Here is a 22346-nt window from a genome sequence, read left to right on the forward strand (position 1 = left end):
AACACCCTAGTTAACCATGGATGTAACATCCATATTGATCACCATTTAACCAGTTGCCACTCACATTTCTGAAGCAGATACAGAATTCAAGAAAAGGGGAGGGGGAATCAGCTTACTGTTTAATTCTGTATATTGTGCAAATAAATCCTCTCTTTCAGATATTCAGCAAGTGTGATCTGAGCACAAAGAGACTTGCTAGGGAGCGCACTGCTTTCATGAAGAATTTGCAACCAAATTTAAATTTTGATGAGATGCAAAATGTTTATTTCAATGTAAAAAAGATATTCCCAAACTCACGTCTACGGCCAGTTTCTTTGCAGTTTAACACTGCCACAAACATTTGATGGAAGGTGGGAACTGGCACCCCCCACACTTCCAACTTTGTTCTCCATAATTAATTGCAAATGCAATATAGTAGTCCAAGCTCAAGCCATTTTCACCTTTGGAGAAATCAGAAATAAGCTTAGCCAATGGAAATTAGCAGAGTGTCTGGACTAGATGCTACACAGTCATAGACAAAGTCATAGGACTTGCATCACGAACTAGATGTAACTGCTTTTATAGCTGCAGGTTATAGTTACCAGACCCCTTCCGTCTGCCAGCCTCAACTCTTATGAGCATCTCTCATTGACGCCAGTATTTTCACTCACCCACCTATCCGAAAGAACTGCAAATGCTCAGGACCTTCCTAGTTGTGAAATACACATTAGGCACCAGTCACAACAAACAAACGGAAGGCGCTAAAGTTGCATTGATTTCACACTTAGTTCAAGTTGCAAACTAATCGAGCTTACTAGTATATCGGCATCAAAACACCCAATTATTTGGAGCTGCTCTCTACTTTCAACAGCTATTCAAACAGATGAAATTTGCATGCAGTCTCCATTGCATTCAGGAATTACAACGGAGCATTCCAGAAAAACAAGAGAGATCTGAAGGAAGAGCTATGGAAGTAACGACTATATTCAAAAATCCTTCCTGAAACAAAAATAAACTTTAGGTACAGCACAGCCTGGAATATGTATTTTGTCAACTTCTTGTTAAATAATACAAGGAAATCCAGTTTAGTTTAAAAATGATTTCAGAATATATCAATGTAAAACTACGTCTGCTGTCATGCATATATCAATTTAAGTCTGCATTTATAATTTATCCTCTTTTGTTTAAAAGGCTCCGATATGGATATATAGATCTAGTACTTAAAATTCATAATTTGCTTCAATACTTTTTCGAATCAGAACTAATTTACATCAATGGCAAAATGCACTCGATTTGGATAAATTAGGTTGTAAAAAAGATGAGATTATACAGCGGAAGGATGCACACCCAATGGGAAATCAAAAGCAGAAGGATGCACACCACTGGGAAATTCTTCTCCACAAGCTGCATTTCTGTGTAGCCCACCACACAAATTTCTGCTGGGACTGCCCAGGATAGGTTCGCTGTGCCTTACATGCTGTATGTTCAAAAAAATTAAAATAAAATAAAATAAAAAAATAAGCCTCCCCTGTAGCTGCAGTCAAATGAACTATCATGTATGGTTCCTCTCTGAATTCCAACCGTGAAAATGGCTTCCTAATTTCTCTCAGTATCTCTGTTAGAACAGTAAGCACCAGGGTATAAAACAGAAAAAAACACCAAGAACTAAAAGCTTCCTATATGGCATTGTACAAACATAGGCCACCTTGCAAAGGAGACAGCTGCAAAAACAGGCTTTTAAAAAAATTAGCACTGGTTTTGTTTGCTTTTTTTTTTGGAACACAAGGCACAAAAACAAAAAAAAAGCAGACATCACATCGGAACAATGAACTTCACGTGAAAAGATAATACCTGACCTGTACCATCCTTAAATATCTTATAATGTTAAATAGAGAATGGAAAAAAAAATACAGCAGCAACATAATTGTAATTTTGACATTAGAAACAGTGCGTAGACCCCTCCTGAGTTGTTTACTCCAACCATTTCAGAGACAGTAACTTAAATTCTCAACGTTTCCATTTTCACAGGAAAAGAAGTTTTCAGTGTCTGAAGAGATTAAGCCTTTGCTTGGTTTTCTTGGATTTTTGCTTGGTAACTTGTAAAGTTTATAGGAGTTCTGTCCTTATCCAAGAGAAGATACTTACTGGATGTTCTATAATTTAGCCCACTGATGTACCTTACATAAAAACTGGCCAGGGGAAAAAAAAATCTAGAGTCTATATTTCATCAATGTTTTGTTGAGAGGGAGCTTCTACTTTCATCTTTTTAGAAGGTGGCACTCCTTCAGAGTCCTTAACAGAGGGGAAGGAAGAAAAACAAATTAGCATCAGTACTCAGTAAAGACAGAGACAATCCTTGTAGTGCTCAGACCCACTGAAAAGCAGACTCAAGCACCAATGGCTAAGAGGAAATAAATGCCTTCTGTCATATGAACATTAAAATTTAATCCAATAGGTTTGGTAAAAAATACACCAGACTGATGAGGAAAAGATCTGAATTACCTGAGAGTTTTTAGATGTCTCTGTGGTTACGTCATTTTCTGCCAAAGGTTGAGTGTCCACTTTCTCTGAACTATTCATGGAATTTTCCATTGAAGATTGTGAATTCTGTTCATCAGAAGCATCTGAAAGAGTTAGCAAGAGAATTGATCTCATCACTACGTGTGCGGACAGTGCTTTCAATCCAACCATAACTGCAAAGAGATCTCTGTAGCCATACCTGAAAACATTCAGCAAACAGACATATCTGGCACCGGAGCGAAATACAATCCAGCAACATGTTAGGAAGTTCTTGAACCAGCCACTAGAGGGAGGCATGGCCACATGGACATGTAGAAGGTAAATAAATGCATCTGTGGTGGTGCTAAAAACCCTTTGTGAACAGTTGGACAATAGTTGTGTCTAGGGGTGTGTGGCCTACAACAGACTTGGGGTGGAGAGTAGTGATGCAAGAGGGGGACACAACCTTCTTCCAGTATTCACAAGACTGCAATACACAATCCTTAAACTATTCCTGCCAAGTACGTGTTTGTTTTGCATTTTTACAAAAATTAGAAATATGGGCCCTACCCCTCAGGCTTACAACTAAAAAGGTAAAAACATGGCACACTAGGGAGAAAAAGGCACATAAAAGCAGGAATCCCTGTATCTTCAGAAAGGCTTTTGCAATGGTCAGAGGTGGTTTTATCAGACGCAATTTTCGTAAGAATGCTTCCATTCGCACAACATGCACAGGCACATTCTCATCAACTAGAGAATCCAAACATCTGAGCTTTGCTTAAAACTTTCTAAGCAGCTGTAATCTTAACAGCACATGCAGGGATCTCAATTCAAAGTCAATTCAGACTATTGTGAAGACAAGATACTATCTCAAGGAAATGTTTTGTGAAAGTTGTGACACACAAAAGGTGTCCTAATTGTGGATTCTGTGCTGGAACTTAAAGACATGTATCTTTCCTTTATCTTCTGAAAGAATCTGAGGCATGGGAAGGTAAACACCTCTCCTCTGACCAGGAAGTCTCTATTCTATATTTGTACTATTTCACCCATACTTGATGTAAAACCAAGGAAACATGTTTGCATTCAGACACTGAATTCCCAAATGCATGCTAAAATTAAGATGCTTCAACAGTATCAGGCAGAAAGTCTGAAATGAATTAGGTTGGAACTACTGAAGCATCTTAAATATATTAGAATTATTTCAATTTAAGATTATTTCTGTTCCTCTTGATGGCAAATGGAGTAATTAAGGAACCTGGCTAACCTAGAGCAGCTAGGCAGCTCAAATCAGAAGTGTGCTTGCAACATCTTAGATCTAAGCTATCAAGCAGCTGGGATTTAGTTATATTTCAGGGGAACCAAGCAATTATTTTTTGATCTAAAACTCAGATGATGGAAGTTTTACCTATGACAATAACTACTCAGAAGTCACAAAATGAGAAATAAGTGGCACAAAGGCAAAATCGGGATTTCAGGTTTGAAAGGAGGAAGAGAGGCTGGCCTTAAGAAATCAGGATCTCCTACCAAAGTGGAAGTGTTGGCAGGTCTGCCCAGAAAGAAGAAAGGACGAAGTTTCTTGTTATCCCTGCTAACTGGGCAAAGAAGCACCTTTTTAAAGTGGTGATTCTCTTTATTTAGCAGGGGGAGAGCAACTGGCCCCATCCAGCCCCAGCACAGCATCCCTCCAGTGGCTGTTGCTGGTGTCTATCTGATGCTTCTTTTAAAATTGTGAGCCCTTTGGGGACAGGGAGCCACCTTCACATTTATTCATTCATTCATTCTCTATGTAAACCGCTTTGGAAATTTTTGCAGAAAAGCTGTATATAAATATCGGTTGTAGAAGCAGATGATGAAGTGCCAAGCACTCTGCCCTGTTTATCTACAAATTACGAAGAGGAAGGTCTGTGGGGACAGGGCTCCCATGAGGCAGTCACCCTCGCCTCACACGGTGGCTTTTGGGGGGGAGCCACGGGGCAGCAAGGTGTCCCCCCCCCGCCCCGTCTCACCTGTCTCCTGCCAGCCCTGGAGTGGCTCTTTGCCAGCAATGGCAGAGGAATTACCTTCTGAGCCAGGTTCCTCTTTTGCATCGGTTTGGTTATCATCCGACTTGGTTTCGGGGCCATCTGCCGGCCCCGTCGAGTTCTGCTCTGGCGTGGGACTCGGGTTGCTGCTGTTCTCCTGCTTGATTGGCGAGGCATCAGCGATCGAACTCTGGTTGCTATTGTCATCTGCAAACCAAAGACGGGCTGGGTGAGAAGATGACAGAACACGCCCAAGCTCTCTGTTCCCGCGAGAGCCCGCCACAGAAGGACCTAGCACTCCTGGCACATCCCAGAATTCCTGTGCACTGGAAATGCCACCCACACCAACTAAATCAAGTAACCCCTCCAGGATTAGTTCTTTCCTACCCATACTCCTCCTCTCAGAGCCAGAGCCAGTGTTCCCTCTAACGGGGATTCCCAGATGTTGTTGACTACGACTCCCATAATCCCCAAGCAAAAGCCATGGCAACTGGGGATTCTGGGAGTTGTAGTCAACAACATCTGGGAATCCCCACTAGAGGGAACACAGGCCAGATCTAGGCCCGACAGTGGCAGCCACATTTCTTGCTCACAGGTCTGCCCCATCCCCATGTGAAGTGGCACGGGGGAGTTGCAGTTGGCCACCCACCCAACCAAATCAAATAAAATCTCTTTCTTTCGGTCAGCGACCAGCATAAGGTTAAAACAAATGTAGAAGAGAAAATAGACAGACCATCTTTCCCGCACATCCTGGCCCCAATAGTTGGGAGCAAAGTGCCTGTCTAAGGCAGCAGATGACAGAGGGGCGGTGAGGGGAGGGTCTGCTCCCTTCATCCCTTTCAATATTAGGGACACAAGCCTTTTGAAATGCACACGGCAGGCAGTGTTCCCTTGAAGGTGTGCTCATGTGCATCTGCTCACTAATTTTTTGATGTCCGCTCAGTTCATTTTAGATCCAGCTCAGGTTGAATCAGGAAGGCCCCACTCTGAATATATGTGTGCACACACTGCCTTGATACTGCCATGCAGAACAAAATTAATTCCGCACACCGATGAAAAAAATTAGAGAACACTGCCAGCAGGCTCATCCATCACCACCGTAGCTCCTTCCATCACACCCCACTTGGAGCCTCAAATATTTATCAACGCATTCATGTGCTCTTCCCCGCCCCAATTTTTTAATAAATAAATAAATAAATAAATTTAAACTTTTAATTCTTAAAAAAAAATTTAAATTTTTTTTTAAAGCAAGTGTGGAAGATAGAAAGCAGACTCCTCCCGAGTCAGAGCATTGGCCCATCTACCTCATAGACCATAGTCCTGTCTGTAGACAGCAGCTCCCCAAGGTTTCCACCAGAAATCTTTTCCAGCCTGACCTGGAGATGCTGCCAGGAATTGAGTCTGGGAGCTTCTGCATGCACAGAAGATGCTCTGCCTCAAAGCAATGGATGCTCCTGATGAGCATCTGCAGCTGCCTTCTGAGTCAGGCCCCTGTTGAATCTAGTTCAGTGTTGTCCACACTGACTGGCAGTGGCTTGCCAAGGTTCCAGGCAGAAGTCTCTCCCAGTCCTACTTGGAGATACGAATACGACAAATATGTATATACCGAGATGCTGCCAGGAACCGAATTTGAGAGCTTCTGTGTGCACCTAGGCCAGCAATGTTGGAGAGGAGAGCTGGTCTGGTGGTAGCAAGCATGACTTGTCCCCATAGCTAAGCAGGGTCTGCCCTGGTTGCATCTGAATGGGAGAATTGATGTGTGAGCACTGCAAGATCTTCCCCTCAGGGGATGAAGCCACTCTGGGAAGAGCAGAAGGTTCCATGTTAACTCCCTGGCAGCATCTCCAAGATGGGGCTGAGAGACTCCTGCCTGCAACCTAGGAGAAGCCACTGCCAGTCTGAAGACAATATTGAGCTAGATAGACCAAGGGTCTGCCTCAGTATAGGGCAGTTTCCTATGTTCCTAATGTACCATGGGTCAGCTCTCACCAGGACCCAAAGACATGTCCCACTCTTGGCTCAAGCAGTCTAAGCTTTGCACTGCTGTTGCTCGTGATCCCTTCACTCTTAGGAATATTGAAGATGGAGCTCAGATCCGTGTGCTCTCCTCCACCCCCAACAACAGAACCTACAGAGTAAGGGGAAGTCTACAGGTTTAGGGAACCTATCACCTCTTCCCTCTTCGTCTTAAAACAGCAGCACCACTCCTCTGAACTTTGCGTAAGTTTCACCCTCCTGATGAACCAAGCTAAAGGATAACTCAGTCCAGACACGAAAGTGGTCTCAGCCAGACTGCTGCCGGAAAAAACTCCTCTGTTGAGTTTCAAAGCATCCACACACTTGCTGAAAGCTGTTCACTAATAAAAGCTATCGCCTTACCTACTTTGCCTCTCACTGAAGCACCCAGAATTGGAAAATTACAGATTCCACTGATGGTAGTCATGGTAACACTTAATGACTAACTTTAAGTGTTAATCTGTCAAGCACATGCTTCTGGAGAGAAAACCTTAATTTCCCAGATTCACTTTTATCAGGTTGGAGGCTTTCCAGGGACACACACTGCATGGAGGAAAGCAACCCTCGGTGACCCAGAATCTCCTCTGACATCAGATGAGAATCTGGAGCATTATTAAAAGGCAACAAAATGAAACTAATGTGAAACCAGGGCAGGGAGAGAGATGAAATGCAGGATCTCTGAAGGCGGAGTTCCCCGTTTCTCACAATATTGCAACGCTATGTGTTTAGCCAGCCATTTTAGGTGCAAATAATAAATTGATTTAAATAACAGTAAACAGACGTAATTAACACATGGGCAAAAAGGTCCTCAGCCATCAGATCAGAATAGCAATTGAGGAGGTTTCCTAGGAAGGTTATACAACCCTTTCAAGGCAAAGCTGAGAAAGTCATCTTGAAGATCCTGTAAGCAGTGGGTCTCCTGCAGCCTCAGGGGCAGGGGACATAAGCACATAGAGACAACAACCCTGCTGGATCAGGCCCCAGGCTCATCAAGTCCAGCATCCTGTTTTACCCAGTGGCCCACCAGATGCCTCTGGGGAGCCCTCAGGCAAGAGCTGAAGGACAGAACTCCATGGCCCACCACATGGGTCTTCAGCAACCTGCAGGTCCTACTAATTCTGGCGGGCTTTAGCAGCTAACCAACATGTGCAGGGGCGTAACTACTATTAGGCAAGGGGAGGTGGCTGCCTGGAGGCCCCCACGCCTCGAGGGGCCCCCCAGAGGCAAGTCACATGTGAAGTGAGTGTGTGTATCAGCGAGGGGCCCATTTTAAAATTTTGTCTCTGGGCCCACTCCAGCCTTGTTACGCCCCTGAACATGTGTGTTGTCACTGATGCACTGAGGAGAGGGTCTTGCCTATGACCTCACCCTGAAAGCACCTGGAGGCAGGCCTGCTCAACTCTGCCTCACCCTCCCACCACTGTTTTTGGACTACAACTCCCATCATCCCCAGCCACAGTGGCCAAGAGCCAGGGATTATGGGAATTGTAGACCAACGTCTGCAGGAGGGCCAAACTTGAGCAGCCCTGCTAGACTCAGCATAGTTCTAGGGGCAAGCTCTCATCTCCCTTCCCCAGTTCCAAACTGGACAGAAAGAGCACCGGGAAATCTCCCAGACCCTCCTGCCAAACCGCACATAGCAGGCAAACTGTTTGCCATTTTCCAAGTCTCTCCCAGGCTCACTGTGAAATATCTGTGTTTCCCCCACCCCCTTTCTAAGGCAGGAGAATCTCCTGGGAAGTTACTGGAAAGGAGTGAGCCACCTTGTGCTGCTTCCAGATCTTCTCTGAAGCCCTCTTAGCACCAGTTCAGTTTGAAGCCGGGTATGATTCTCCTGACTTCAGAACGTTATCTAGACAAGCGCTCACGAAAAGCTTCACAGAACTGGCAGCCAGGCTTCCTCACAACCTACAGAAATTATGCAAAGATTCCACTACCACCCCAGCTAGCTTACTTCCCAGATGGGACCTCCTCTCCTACAGTGGCCTCCATTTCTATTTCAAAAATTCTCTGTACAAAGAAGTCACGGGTCATCATACTGTACCTTCAGCCCATGCAACACAAAGCTGAAGTCTGCAAAATGCTTCTTCAGAAAGAGCTCCACAGGAGTCAACTGGTCCTCGGTTTGATCTCTGGCATCTCCAGATAGCGCAAGGAAAGCGCCCCCTCTGAAGCCATAGAGAGCGGCTGCCAGTCAGTGTGCACAATGCTGAGCTAGAGGAACCGATGGGCTGACTCCGTATAAGGCTGCTTCGCTTCAGCTGTCTCCAGTGACAAGTATGAGGAACGACAGCTCCCAGCATTGCTAGTTCCATTCCATGTGTTTATAAAGCTAAGTACTCGACCCAAATTGGAGAACAAGCCACTCATCAAGCCACCCAGAGATCCAAGTGCATGCCTGGCTGCTCCTTGGATTCGCACCGCCCCACACACAGATCCAGCTACTCCCCCACGTACCATGCATATCCATCATCCCAGGAGAGGAGCTGTTTTCTGGAGTAGTGACCTCAGAACCACACTTTTCATCTTTGCCCTTTTTCTTATTCTTGGCTTTCTGGTGGTGAAAGAAAAAACATGGCAATTTTTAAAATCTGAAATCCTGAATGTCCAACCATCACATTGCCCACTGAGCGAGGCCCTGTTCTTGCAGACGAAATCCCAAAACTCACAAGGCTTGGTAGTTGGTGTTCTGCTCAGCAAGATGGGAATAGAAAAGTTCATGTTGACAGGGAAGAGTCCTCATACTTATTAATAACTGAGGAAGCTGCCGGCTCAAAGGCAGGTGACTATACCTTTTTCCTCCAAAGAGCTGAGGGCAGGGGAAGTGGTTCTTCCCCTACCACTTTCTAGTCTCACAACCACCCTGCAAGGTAGGCTAGGCTGAGAGTGTGACTGGCCTGAGAACATCCAGTGAACTTTGCAACTGTAATTCATCCCCCCCCCCCCCCGTCAAAGTCCAGCACTCTGCCCAACACATACTAGCAGAAGGTAAAACACAGATGATTGTCAACACATGTGTCTTAGCAGGAGAGCTGGTCTTGTAGTTGCAAAAATGAATTGTCCCCTTTGTTAAGCAGAGGCCACCCTGGTTTGCATTTGAATGGGAGTCTACATGGGAGCACTGTAAGAGATTGCCCTTAGGGGACGGGGCTGCTCTGCGAAGAGCATCTTATGCTTGGCATCTCCAAGACAGGGCTCAGAGAGATTCCTGCCTGCAACCATGGAGAAGCCACTGCCAGTCTGGGTAGACAATCCTGAGCTAGATGGAACAAGGGTCTGACTCTGTATATGGCAGCTTCCTATGTTCTTAAACTGAGTTTAAGAAGCAATCCAAACTCTCGCTAGAGCTGCCACACATGGGATTAGCCACGGGTATGCCTTAGCAAATTATATATAAAGGAGAAGATGCCTGACCAGAAAGGAGCATATATTTCTCTGACCACTTGCTGTTTATATAGGAAGGCAACCCTTTAACTCAAATGTATTGAGTTTATACCACGTGTGGTATAAAGAGTCAGATTCCTTTTTAAGAGGTTAAAATCTAGGCTTGGCTTTAAATTGATTGCATTTGATTTCATTTACCAAGCTTTTCCTTAATTAAAGTTTTTAAGAAGTAGATAATATGGTTTAAGGTAGAACATTGGGCTTTATTTTAAGAAATCATTTGTATTCTTAGCAGCAGAGGCAGCAACCAGATCAAGAACGGGCCAGCAACCCGGACCTGGACACTACAGAGACCATCAGCCAGCCCATTCCCCCAAAGTGTTACCAGTTTCACGGAAGATAAAAGGAGCAAAGCGAAGGGCGATAGCAGCCGTTGTGCGAAAAAGCCATGCATGAAAAGGATGCAGCATTTTCAATTAGAAGGTGACGTAATTGGTCTCCTAGGAGAAAGTGCCAGCTGCGCTGCTCTCAGAATACCCAGTGCCTGCTGAGAGAATGAAAAGCCAGATGCCTGGGAGCAGGGTGATATGGCTCAAAACTGAGAGCATTAGGGTCAGGCAACACTCTCAAAATTAGGAACAGATGGCCAGATGGCCGCCTCGCGCCACAGAAAACACTGGCTCAATACAGAGGATTTTTGCTTTTCATAGTGTGTGTGTCTGTCTGTGTGTGTGTGTGTGTGTGTGTGTGTGTGTGTGCACGCTCCTGCAGACAAACAGGTTAAAAAATGTTATAGCCAGACGGAATGAATATGCAATCCATTAAGTTAATTGAAATGACCGGTGGCTATAAAGACAGTTATATGACGTAATCGCCAACACCTGAGTCTCAAACGGGTTCTATAGGACAAACAGCACAACAGCCTCCCTCAGAAAAAAGTGAGCACACCCCTTTCCAGGAGACTTCTCTCGACTTTAGAGGAAAAAAGCTCTCCATTGCACCAATATATTGTTCAACCGCAAAACTGCATATTGGATACTGGCTCTGGAAAAGGATTCCTGGGCAATCTTTTAATCAATTTAACAAAGTGATGCCCACCAACTTGCAGATGTTTAAGGACTGCCAAACTATTCCAAGACCTCCCAAACTATTCCAAGGCCTCCCAGCTGTATGTCAAGCATCCTGAAATACTTACATCATCTACTTTGGGCTCTGTTACTGGCACCCATTTGTAAATCCTGAGGGACGTATCACCAACAGTCACCCATTTCTTCTCCCTACAAAGTAACAAGGCAAGAAATATTAATTCAAGCGTGCATTCAAAAATATCACTGACACAGCAATGCATGTTGTAGAAAGAACTCAATAAGCTATTCTGACTGGTACTCTATTTTTCACTGAACTAAGAATTGTACTGAGACCAAAACGTTCAGTACAAACACCAGTGTTGATTAAAATTGATGATCTTTTAAAAATGGTTTTTGTATTGGAATTTTAAAATGCCTAAAAAAAAAAAAAAGAACCTAGGACATGAATATTAATCATAACTTCTCATTATATTCTATGAACATGTTAAGAGCAGTATATGGGGATGAGATATAACAGACCTGATCACTCTATTCGGCAGGTGGTGTACAGGGGCGTAGCTAGGGGAGAGGGGGCCCGTGTTCATCCCTCTCTCTGGCAGCCCCCCAGAGTGAGGGAGATAATGAAGGAAATAGGGAGGGATGGAGCTGGAGGGCCCGCAGGAGCTGAGGGCCCAAGTTCTTTGAACCCTTTCGCTCAATTATAGCTACACCCCTGGTGGTGTACATGCAGCACACACACAGAGTGATGCCCTTGATGCCCACACCCCCAAAGTGCAATGACAAAGCTGGTCAATGAATGGAGGATGGGGGGAGGGGGGGAGTAGACCTGAAAAGAGTAGTAGTAGTAGTTATGAATTATTATAGATGCCAGGGATGGGGGTGGGTGGAGAAAGTGAGAACAAAAGTGAACAAACATTCATGCAATCTTGAGGAGACCTTTTCAGAGTGTATCCTCCACTACAGAAGGGAAACACCTATCAAGGCAGCAGGCTGTAACAGAGACCCCCATTTGGGAAGATTTTAATAAAGTGTCTGTGGATAAGACAGACATATGTGCGAAATGCAAACAGGGCAACAAGGAAATGTATGGCCCGCTTGCTCAAATGAAACAGCATTATGACAAGTGCGTGTCTATTATAGTGTGTAAAGGTCAAGTGTGCCGTCAACTTGAATTCAACTCCTGGCGCCCACAGAGCCCTGTGGTTGTCTTTCGTAGAATACAGGAGGGGTTGACCATTGCCTCCTCCCGCGCAGTATGAGATGATGATGCCTTTCAGCATCTTCCGATATTGCTGCTGCCCGATATAGTACCAGCAGGGATTCAAACCAGCAACCTTCTGCTTGTTAGTCAAGTGTTTCCCCGCTGTGCCACTTAAGGTGACACCTACGTCTCTGAATATGTATTAAGGTTATATTAGGCAACAAGAATATACTTTTACTAGAAAATGATTTCCCTGACTAGTTATTCAAATCATTAAAATAGAGTCTGAAGTGATTTCAATCAAATCAATTCTGATGAATGAAAACACATACACGCGCACACACATACTCTAAATGCAGATAAGACACACCAACTGACTAGCAGGCATCCGCCAACAGCCAACATATACAGAAGTAAAACCACGTATTTGTACGCAATACTTTGTTTATCAACACTCAGTATTTCACAACAGAACTTGACGTCTGTTTTAGGGAAGAAACTTAACCATAGCAATTCTAGGGGTTTGTTGATGCCTACTTGAATAAATTAAAAATGAAGGTAGTTGGGTGTGTGTTAGGACACATGAGGTCAGCGTATAAGCCATCCACACATGATTTTCAGAACAAGGGAAAGTACAGGACAACTGTCTGCCCTCCAGCACCAAAAATCTGAGACAGCTGGGCAGTGATAAACAGCTCAGAAGGGATGGGGGTTAGAGAGCATCTCTACAACAGAAAGCAAAAGATTGGAAGAGGCTAAAGATACAGAGTACTAAAAGGGGTTTCAATGTCTGACTTGAAATATTACAAACAAACTCTTATGATGTTCCAATATGAGGCTACTGGCTCATGAATTCAGAATATCCTCTTGCAACTCTTCCAGGTGAAAACGAGCAATATTGTTTAAAAATGCAACGCAATTAAGTTGCGTATCAGGCCTTCACTAACCCAACCTGTTGTCCAGAATTCCTCACTTGCCCTATTTCTATGCTGCTCCCTGGAGTTGAAAACCTCCAAGCCACTCCATTCACTGCAGTGATTCAAGGTATAATGCCAACATCTGGAACAGCGGAAACCGAGACAGAACGTTGGTCCACCCAGCTCTGGCCCTATCCAAGCCCAGCACCGCATCCTTCCAGTGGTTGTTGCTGATGTCTAACTTATGTTTCTTTTTAGATTGTGGGCCCTTTGTGGACAGGGGACCATCTTATTTATGTATTATTTATTTTCTTATGTAAACCGCTTTGAGAATTTTGTTGAAGAGCGGTATATAAATATCTGTAGTAGTAGCAGCTCACAACCTACAGTCCCTCTCCAGGGATTCAGACAGACATCTTTCCTGCCCTACCTGGAGCTGCCAGGGTCTGAACCTGGGACCTTCTTCATGCTAATGATGTGCTCCACCACTGACCTACACCCCTTCTCAGGGCAAGTTTGCCAATTCAGACAAAACAGCAGATATTGGTTTGCCTCAAACCAGGATAGAAGGCAAGGGAATCTGTATATGGGAAAGGAGTGGGGGGGGACACACGTTAGCTTGAGGCTCTTGACTGCTTTTTCAGGAATTGCCGAACCACGGCTTGGCACTGGGCCTGAACCACCCCACTCTGCTCCTTACGATTCTGCATACAGTACCATATGGCAACATGATAACATAAACTGGGCTATCCGCAGCCAGCAGGAGCAATAGGAAAGGCAGAGGCGGAAGCAGGGAAGGGAGACGATGGGCCTGAGGTAGCCTGTAGGCTTCAATCTGTAGAACAGGAAGCGCGAGATTTAGCCTGCAATCCTGAACACACTCACGAGAGAATCTGCTCCATTAAGAAGTAAAGTAAAATGTGCTGTCAAGTCAGTGTTGACTCCTGGTGACCAGAGTGTCCTGTGGTTGTCTTGGGTAGAATACAGGAGGGGTTGGCCATTGCCATCTCCCGCGCAGTATGAGTTGATGCATTTCAGCATCTTCCTATAGTGCTGCTGCCGATACAGGTGTTTCCCATAGTCTGGGAAACACACCAGCGGGGATTCGAACCGGCAACCTCTGGCTTGCTAGTCAAGTCATTTCCCACTGCGCCATTAGGTGGCCACACAGCAAGATTCTGAACAAACATGCACAGGGCCACTCTGTTGCATGTATTTAAAGACAATGGCAGTGGGCTGGTTTGGATGCAACATGGAGCCTTTGTCCCCTGCCCGCCTACTTCAGAACAATCCAGAACCACTCATTACGTCTGAAACAAGTGATCCTGACTTGTTCTTAACCAGAATCCTTTCAGCTCTCGTGCGATTCAATCTCTGGTTTAGATCCTGGTTTATTTCAGAACTCTGGCTAGAGTAAGATTGAATCCTGGCTTTGCATTATGTCCAAGCCAGCCCGAATGATAAGAAGAGATGGATGCTATCTTTCTGTGAGGTCACTAATCTTTTTTTTTTTTAACCCTCAAAATATTAGCAGTAAAGTAAGCTATTCTTCTCCTACTCTTTCCAGGGACTGTCAGTCTTAGGCTAGGTTCTCATTTGGAGGTCCCCATACATTCTTCCTCATTTGGAAATATTCTCCCCTAGATACTATGCAGTGCCCCACACTAAACTGTTGCAAATTTGGATCTGCTACAAAAAGTGCAAAACAAATTTCTTTGTAGACTGTTGTCAACTCCATCTTCAACCAAAGTGGCAACCATCCATATTGAGCTAAGTGCCATTAAAGAAGATGGCACTTAAACTAGTCGATGATTTTTGCTTTAGTACTAATGGTGCAGTGGGGAAGTACTGTACCACTGAGGAAGTAATGCATCAGTGGGGAAGTACTGCACCTAGGCACCTCTGCCTAGGGAGCAAGAGGTTGCTGGTTCGAATCTCCACTGGTTGTTTTTTTTTTTTAAATTAAAACTTTTATAGCGCCCTTCCAAAAGGCTCAGGGTGGTTTACATTAAAACACCATTAAAATCAGTTCATAATTAAAACAAAAATTATAAAAGCATAGAACAATGATTAACAATTAAAAATATTGTAAACAAACAATTAAATAGTCAGAACAAGTTATGATGGGAAACATCTCTATCGGGCAGCAGCAATATAGGAAGATGCTGAAAGGCATCATATCATACTGTGCGGGAGATGGCAATGGTAAACCCCTCCTGTATTCTACCAAAGAAAACCACAGGGCTCTGTGGTCACCAAGAGTCGACACTGACTCTATGGCACGACTTTACTTTACCTTCCTATACAAGATCCACTTTTGAAGAGATGGGCCACGATATCTGGAGGTATAAAACGCAACTGATTATTTCAGATCCGGATCGAGATCCATCGAGATCCATAAGAAATGGGTTCTGCGCCTGCGCAGGGACCATGCGGTAGCTATGCTGAAGCTTGGGTTTGTCAAATTCCATTTTATCATCATTAGGCTAAAATAAGGCCAAGTGTACCTTTTTGCAACGGCTCAAAGATATTGAGAAGCAGGCACACAGCTGAATTGAGAATGTAAATCAAACCCATTTCATGCACATATTAATAATAATAATTTCTCCACCTATCTATGCCACATCTACTTATGTAAGGGAGTGAACTGACATAAAGCTAAGAACAGCTTCTTCCAAAGCATGACTGAATATTCTTCCCCGTGCAGAATGGAGAGCTGAATGAAGGATATCCCTAGAAGTGACAGAGTGTACCTTTGCAGTCTTCAGTCCACTGAAGATCCTGTCCATTTTATAGCTGAATGAGAGATGTATGAAGACCTCCATGAAAAGTGTATCCATCCTCTATTTAGCTTCAGAGATGGGATATTTTCCTCAAGGTAAGTTGTTACTTTTGTTAAAGGATTCCATAAAGTATGTCACATTTAGGAGAGCAAAGTTTCTTGCCCAAGCACTGCTATTGTGCTTTAAGGCTAAAGAAAATGATATGGACCATAAGAGAGTTTTGCTGTTTCCCTGGTTTCATTACTTTTGTAAGCTTCTAAATGCTCAATATGTACAGTTTGTTATTTTATTTTGTGGTGGACTTTGTAAAACGGCAAATTGCTACATTATAATAAATGGACTTGACATTTGGAAATACTAACCAGACTCCCACCGGCATCGTTACAAAAATTCCAGATGGCACCTCTGAAAACAAGCTATATTTTAAAAACACAACATTTGAATTGTGATCTAGCTAAGCAACCTCAGTTCTTAAGGTGCAATGAACAGTTTCACTCCATCCACCACACTGCCATACAACAACAAGCCAGAAACCCAGCATAAGCTTGGATTCTAACCATAAGACTGCCTGTGGAAAGATTAAGACAATGAAATGCTGGGTGAATGAGCCCACTGCTCCTCTAAATGTGTGAAAGACACTGTGTGAAAATGGTTCAGATTATAAATCCCAGAGCAAAACTGCCTCTAGCATCCTGAAACATTTACGACATAAGAAATGGGAGAGATGCTGCACTAAAAAACCCAAATACCGGTTTAGAGTGCAAATGGGCAAAGCAGAGGAACACAGGCATTGAACTTGCACCTAAGTGGGTTGATGCAACTCTCAGCAATCTTGAAAGGCACCCCATGAGATTTATTTCATTGCATTTTTTCCTCTTTTGTTAAGCCAGCCCCTCCTTCCTCCACATCACAGACAGCTTTGAAACTCCTCTTACAATTCAGAGAGGCTGGCCACAAGAGAGTGAAAGTTGATGCTTAGGAAATGTAAGTCCAAAGTCCCCCAAGGCAGGCAGAGTGGGTTTCATGGTGCTTTGGATCAAGGCCTAAGGATCTTGTAGAGAGCTTGGAGGATCAGAGAATTTGAATGCAGAGATGCTGGCAAGAACATACAATGCAAGCAAGGCAAAACAAGATGGTGTATATTGCTCAATGGATACCTATTTGGTATTAAAACAAACCCTCTTTATTCTAGTGCCCTTCAAGCCCCTACTTAAATACATGCCCACAAGATCATTTTGGATCCACCCCAACCCTGGCTCCACACACGTGCACACCCACCCACCCATGCACGCGCGCACACACACACACAGCAGAAACTTGTATGCCTCAGAAAAGAAAACCACCTTGCTCTAAAAATCGAGTCACAGATAATCAACAACATCAAGACACATGAAGAACGCACAATAAACTTTTATGTTTCAAGCAGATGTTTGACTGGAGGCTGAAGAAACCAGTTTTGCAAAAGTTCTTCTCAATTCCTGCAGAGCCAGTGTTGGCAGCAATACCAAGAAGGATGTGCCTCTTCTCAGCAGTTAGACTGGAAAAATCCAAATGGCTAAACTGCCAAAAGGTAGCCAGCAGTGGTTAAGCCTCCTGGGTCTCTCAAGCCTGCCAGCATTCAGGACACATATCTGGGGTAGTAGCAACAGCAGAACATAACTTAATAAGTTACTTCAATAATCTTCCATCATATCACTAGTAAGCCAAGTGCCAACAATATTTTTGCTGTTGGAAGGAAGGGCTGAAATGGTGAAACACTAACCAGATGAATCATACCATCCATTTCCAATATAATGACAAATCACACCACTGTCCTAGCCCAGCAGAAATGCAAAAGGTCCCCTGCTAACTGAGCAAAGAGGCACCTTTTGAAAGTGGTGATTCTCTATTTATAGCAGGGGGAGAGCAACTGGCCCTCTCCGTCCCCAGCACAGCATCCCTCCAGTGGCTGTTGCTGGTATCTATACTAGGTTTCTTTTTTAGATTGTGAGCCCTCTGGGGACAGAGAGCCATTTTATCTATTTGTTTGTTTATATCTATGTAAACTGCTTTGGGAACCTTTGTTGAAAAGCAAAATATAAATATTTCTCACATTCATATTCACTATGGCTAGTGTAAGATAGCTACTCTATATAAAGGCAAATGCACCATCCGGATAAACTGAAAGAGCAGGTTCAAAATACCATCACGGTACAAGAACCTGGGGAACTACTTCGAAGCACACATCGAGTGTATATCAGCATTCCAATTGTTGCTACTTTCAAAGCAAGAGCACAAATTATGGCCCTGCAAAAGAGGAAAGATGGCAACTCCTCCTAGGAACACTCCATATTAACCTTAAAAATTATGTCAGCCACTGTCCTGACCATGTGAAACAGATGGAATATGCCACATATATTATAGGGGTTTAGTACTGAAAGCTCCTTTTAAAAAATCATTTCGGGTTTGTTCCGATGTGCTCTCAGCAGTGAACCTCTATGATACAGGTAACATGCTTATTATCTTCGTCATATATCACTATAAAAAATATTAGGAAAATTGAAACTTATGTCCCTAATGCCTCATACTGAGTCAGACCATTGGTCCATCCAGCTCGGTACTGTCAACAGACTGACTGGCAGCAGCTCCTCCAAGGTTTCAGAAAGTAGTCTTTCCCAACCATACCTAGAGATGCCCGGAACTGAACCTGGAACCTTATGCATGCATAGCAGATACTCTGCTATGTCTTCGAGTTCTAGGACGACATCTCTAGTTATAACTTTACACTACAAACATTAGTAAGAACAAAGGCCCGACTGAAAATATCTTTAAGCTTGAAGAGGTATTTAAGAACACAGATTTTGATCCAGAGAGCTTAGATTCTAAGGGTATTTATTTTCCCCATCATTATTTTTTTTAAAAAGGTTCTTCAAAATGTAAAGTGCTGGTAAACAACTGGGCTTTAACATGAAAATCCAATGAAATTAAATTGGATGAACTTAAAAATTACTGTAGAAGGATACAAAAGAATCCACCAACCCTACACTGCACATTGGGAAAAGGTTTTCTCTTCCCTTGCTCTCTGAGGAAGCAAGTTTAACAGTTTTCCAATCTACATAAACTGGTGGCACAAACAATCCTTCCAAGAAAGACCAGACCAACTGCTTTCAGAAATTGGAAGGCTGCCCTCTAAAAACAGTCGGCTGTGTCAGGATTGAAGTTTACAGAAATCCAGCAGAATCCCCCATCACTCTCTTCATAGAGGAATGAGCCAGTGTGATCACCTGTGAGTGGTTGCCATGACAACGGAAAATGCTGGCAAAAAAGTTTAGCCTGCTTTATTTGTTGAGCAAGAAGAAAGGTTCTCACTTCCTCCTCTTCTCCAAAGTATGACAAAAGGAAACAAGCAGCACGCCTGCCTTCAATAGAACAAATTGAGCATCAAGCACCCTACTACAATGGTGTAGAAAAGCAGTGCTGTCATTACTACCAGTACAGTTTTCCTAATCAAAGAGGAGAAGCATTATTCTTAGAACTTTATACTACCCTAAGACTACAAGGCTCTCAGCATTTGGGCTTTTTGACACAATAGCTTCGATTTCTGTTCTAAAATCTTTCACTCTGAGCATCAGAAGACACATTTGGGTTCTTTGTCCAGCATACAGAAAACTGGCAAATCTCACAGATTTTTAAACAGCAGTTGACTATTCTAGGGAGGAAAGAAGGATACAACAAAAATATTTTAAAGTACTCCAGTATTTTACAAGATACATCTAGAAACGTTGCTACCTAAGAGCTGGATAATTTAATTTTACTGAAACAAAATCCTTGAACCCAAGGATTCCTGCTATTGGTATAACAAAATAGGTTAGACTACAAAACCCAAATTGTTTCAGCAAAATAAGGCTCTCTTGAATTATTCACATCATGTTATCTGATCCAAAAATACCGAACTGCACACTGATTGTCTATTGTGCTTCAATAACCATTTTGCTGCATTGTTTAACTATGCCACAATGATTTTCACTATACAGACCAGACAAAAAAGCATCCCCACAAAAGTATAACATGCCAAAATATTGTAAAGGTTTTACAAAAGGGGATGATTTTACCAAGGTTACAGCCTTTAATTATATAATTCCAGACAAATTCCATTAGGTTACACCCACTTTTTAGCTTCTCTCTCAATTTAAAACAGAAACAATATAAGTTAGCAGAGATTTGATTAAATAAGCTTTAAGATAAATCCATCTTGCCCCAATTCCATGAGAATACAGGTACACACTAAGTTTTAGACATGACTTCAAGCACAACAAAAAAAATATCGCTTCTAAGATGCCCCTCCGGCATGTGTATGAAAAGCATTTAAACCAATCATTCTGACTTGAAAGTATGTGTGGATTTTGAAAGAAAGATGAAAGGTTGCTTTTGTAGAAAAGTGAGCTCAGAGGTCTAACTTACATCTGCTGGCTGCCCTATTTACCATTATTCTCCCCCACACCCATTCAAGATGGGGGGGGCACATGAAGATGCACAGCTCCGAAGGCACAAAACATCTCACAGGTTCGTCTCTACCCTCTCCACACAGCTCAGTGTTAAGTACCTGCTTTGCCTGAAGAAGATCCCAGGTTAAATCCCTGGCATTTTCAGCTAACAAGGGTTCAAGTAGCAGGACAAAAAGCTCTACATGAAACCCTGGAGAGAATCTATGCTTGACAGCGCAAATCTAGATGGAGCAGTACCTATATGTGGAAGCAGTTTTATACTTCAGTGAAGGGACAGTTGCCGGGGGTGGGTGGGCAATGAGATAAAGAACAATTCGAGGTGGGAGGCAGATGCAGCCAGGAAATGTGTGTGAAGAGATTCTTTGTAGATCCAGAAAGTAGAGCCCAGCAGGGCAAAGCCTGGGGGCAACTCTAGACCTCGATTCCAGGGCAGTTCATAAAGCAGGTCCATCCCTGGAAAGGGGGGCGTGGGAAGGAGCAGATGGGAAGGAGAATGAATGGGTAGGACCCAAGGGAGATGCTCAAGCCAGTCCAGGGCTGGGGAAGGGCCCAAGGATCGGGGACAGGCAGTGGGGGGGGTGCGGGGGAGGGAGAGAAAAGGGATGGAGCACCAAAGCCTTAAAATAGTGAGAAAAGGCAGGGGACAAAGTCTGGCACGGAGAAGACTGAAAAGTAGCCAAAGTGCCTTGCTGGTGGTGGTGGTGGGAGCTAATGGAGGTGTATGAAACGACCAGGGGGAAAGAGATGGGGGGGTATGATAGACAAGGGACGGGCAGAAAGAGAGGCGGGGGGAGGATACTCGGAGACGGGGGGGGGAGGAACGAACAGGCCGAAATTCAATGGGGAAAGACACAGAGATGGTGGGAGGGGGAGAAGAGGGCTGTGGGAGGGGGCTGCTGCTCTCGCCCCTCCACAATGGAGACCGACCCCGAGGGGCTTTGGGGTGTGTGGGGGTGGGGGGTGGCGTTGCCGCCTCCTCGCTTCAGGCAGACGGGGGAGGGGGGACCACCTCGGCGGGTCCCACATCTCCTCCCCCCCACCCAGGCCAGCCATATCCTCCGTCCCCCGCTCCGTCACCCACCATTTGCGCACTTTCTCGATGGCCGCCATCACCCGCTTGATATCATCCTTGGCGCGGCTGCGGGTCTCGGCCCGCACCGACCGGCCCGACATGCTGCTGAAGCGGCGGCGGCGGCTGCGGGCGGCGGCGGAGGAGGAAGAGGAAGAGGCGGCGACGGGCGGCTGGCGCGGAGAAGAGGGCGAAGGAGCAGCCCGAGGGGCGGCGGCGGCGGCGGCGCTCGGCCCGACCAGCAGGGGCGACGCGCGGGAGGCAGCTCCGGCGGCCTCGCTCGGCTCACGGACGGCAGCAGCGCCCCCGCACGCACAATGAAGGGCTCCCTCGCTGGCTCCGCCCCGCCTCGGCCCGCTGGCTGGCCTGAGGGAGGGATGCTGTGGAGGCGCACTGCGCAGGCGCACGCTCCCCGAGCGCGGCTCACGCGCACAGTCAGCTCCCTCCTCCTCCTCCGGGTCTCCCTCCCGCAGCTGAGGGGGCGGGGCGGAGGCGGCAGGGAGGGGGGCGGAGCTTCGCCCTGGAGGGGGGGGGAAGGGGGCGTTCCTGCGCTTTGGCAAATTGCGACTGAATGTTGAAAGCGCCAGGCCGACTCCGGAGTCCGGACGGAGCCCCCGGCCGCCTTCCGCGGCAATCATGGCTGAGGGCGCCCGCCTTTGAAGTTGATGTTGCCACTTAAGTTAAGGCCTCGCAATTCCAAAAGGAAATAATAATTTAGTCATGTTTAAGCATCGTTGAAATTAACGGGATCTCTCGTCACTAACAAGCCCCTATTAATCCCAGGCAGCCGGACTTCGTCGTCAAGAGTAACGAGTCTGGATAAGAATAGTAATCGGAATTTAGTTGGTCGAGATTAAGTCCCCTTGAGATTAATGGGACTAGCCATGGCTAGTTGGCCTCATTTA

General features: G+C 44.9%; 1 protein-coding gene across 1 annotated transcript; it reads right to left on the reverse strand.

Moving 5' to 3' along the window:
- Window positions 1-241: 241 nt before the first annotated feature.
- Window positions 242-21886, reverse strand: BCL7A (BAF chromatin remodeling complex subunit BCL7A). The gene is made up of 6 exons (XM_053279584.1): window positions 21454-21886; window positions 11095-11176; window positions 8973-9069; window positions 4539-4706; window positions 2482-2603; window positions 242-2271 (listed from the first exon to the last, which is right to left on the reverse strand). The coding sequence occupies exons 1-6, from the start codon at window positions 21543-21545 to the stop codon at window positions 2197-2199; spliced, it is 636 nt and encodes a 211-aa protein (XP_053135559.1). The 5' UTR covers window positions 21546-21886; the 3' UTR covers window positions 242-2196.
- Between the last annotated feature and the right edge of the window lie 460 nt (window positions 21887-22346).

The sequence above is a fragment of the Hemicordylus capensis genome, chromosome 15, assembly GCF_027244095.1.
Source record: "Hemicordylus capensis ecotype Gifberg chromosome 15, rHemCap1.1.pri, whole genome shotgun sequence".
Classification (NCBI taxonomy): Eukaryota; Metazoa; Chordata; class Lepidosauria; order Squamata; family Cordylidae; genus Hemicordylus; species Hemicordylus capensis.

Bases quoted from the DNA above. Each gene is read 5' to 3' on its own strand.
- BCL7A (XM_053279584.1), bottom strand. From the start codon at position 21,545: ATGTCGGGCCGGTCGGTGCGGGCCGAGACCCGCAGCCGCGCCAAGGAT. The intron at 9,070-11,094 runs GTAAGTATTTCA...TTTCACCACCAG, and splicing joins CAGAGCCCAAAGTAGATGAT to AAAGCCAAGAATAAGAAAAA. The intron at 4,707-8,972 runs GTACGTGGGGGA...TTTGGTTTGCAG, and splicing joins TGGGATGATGGATATGCATG to ATGACAATAGCAACCAGAGT.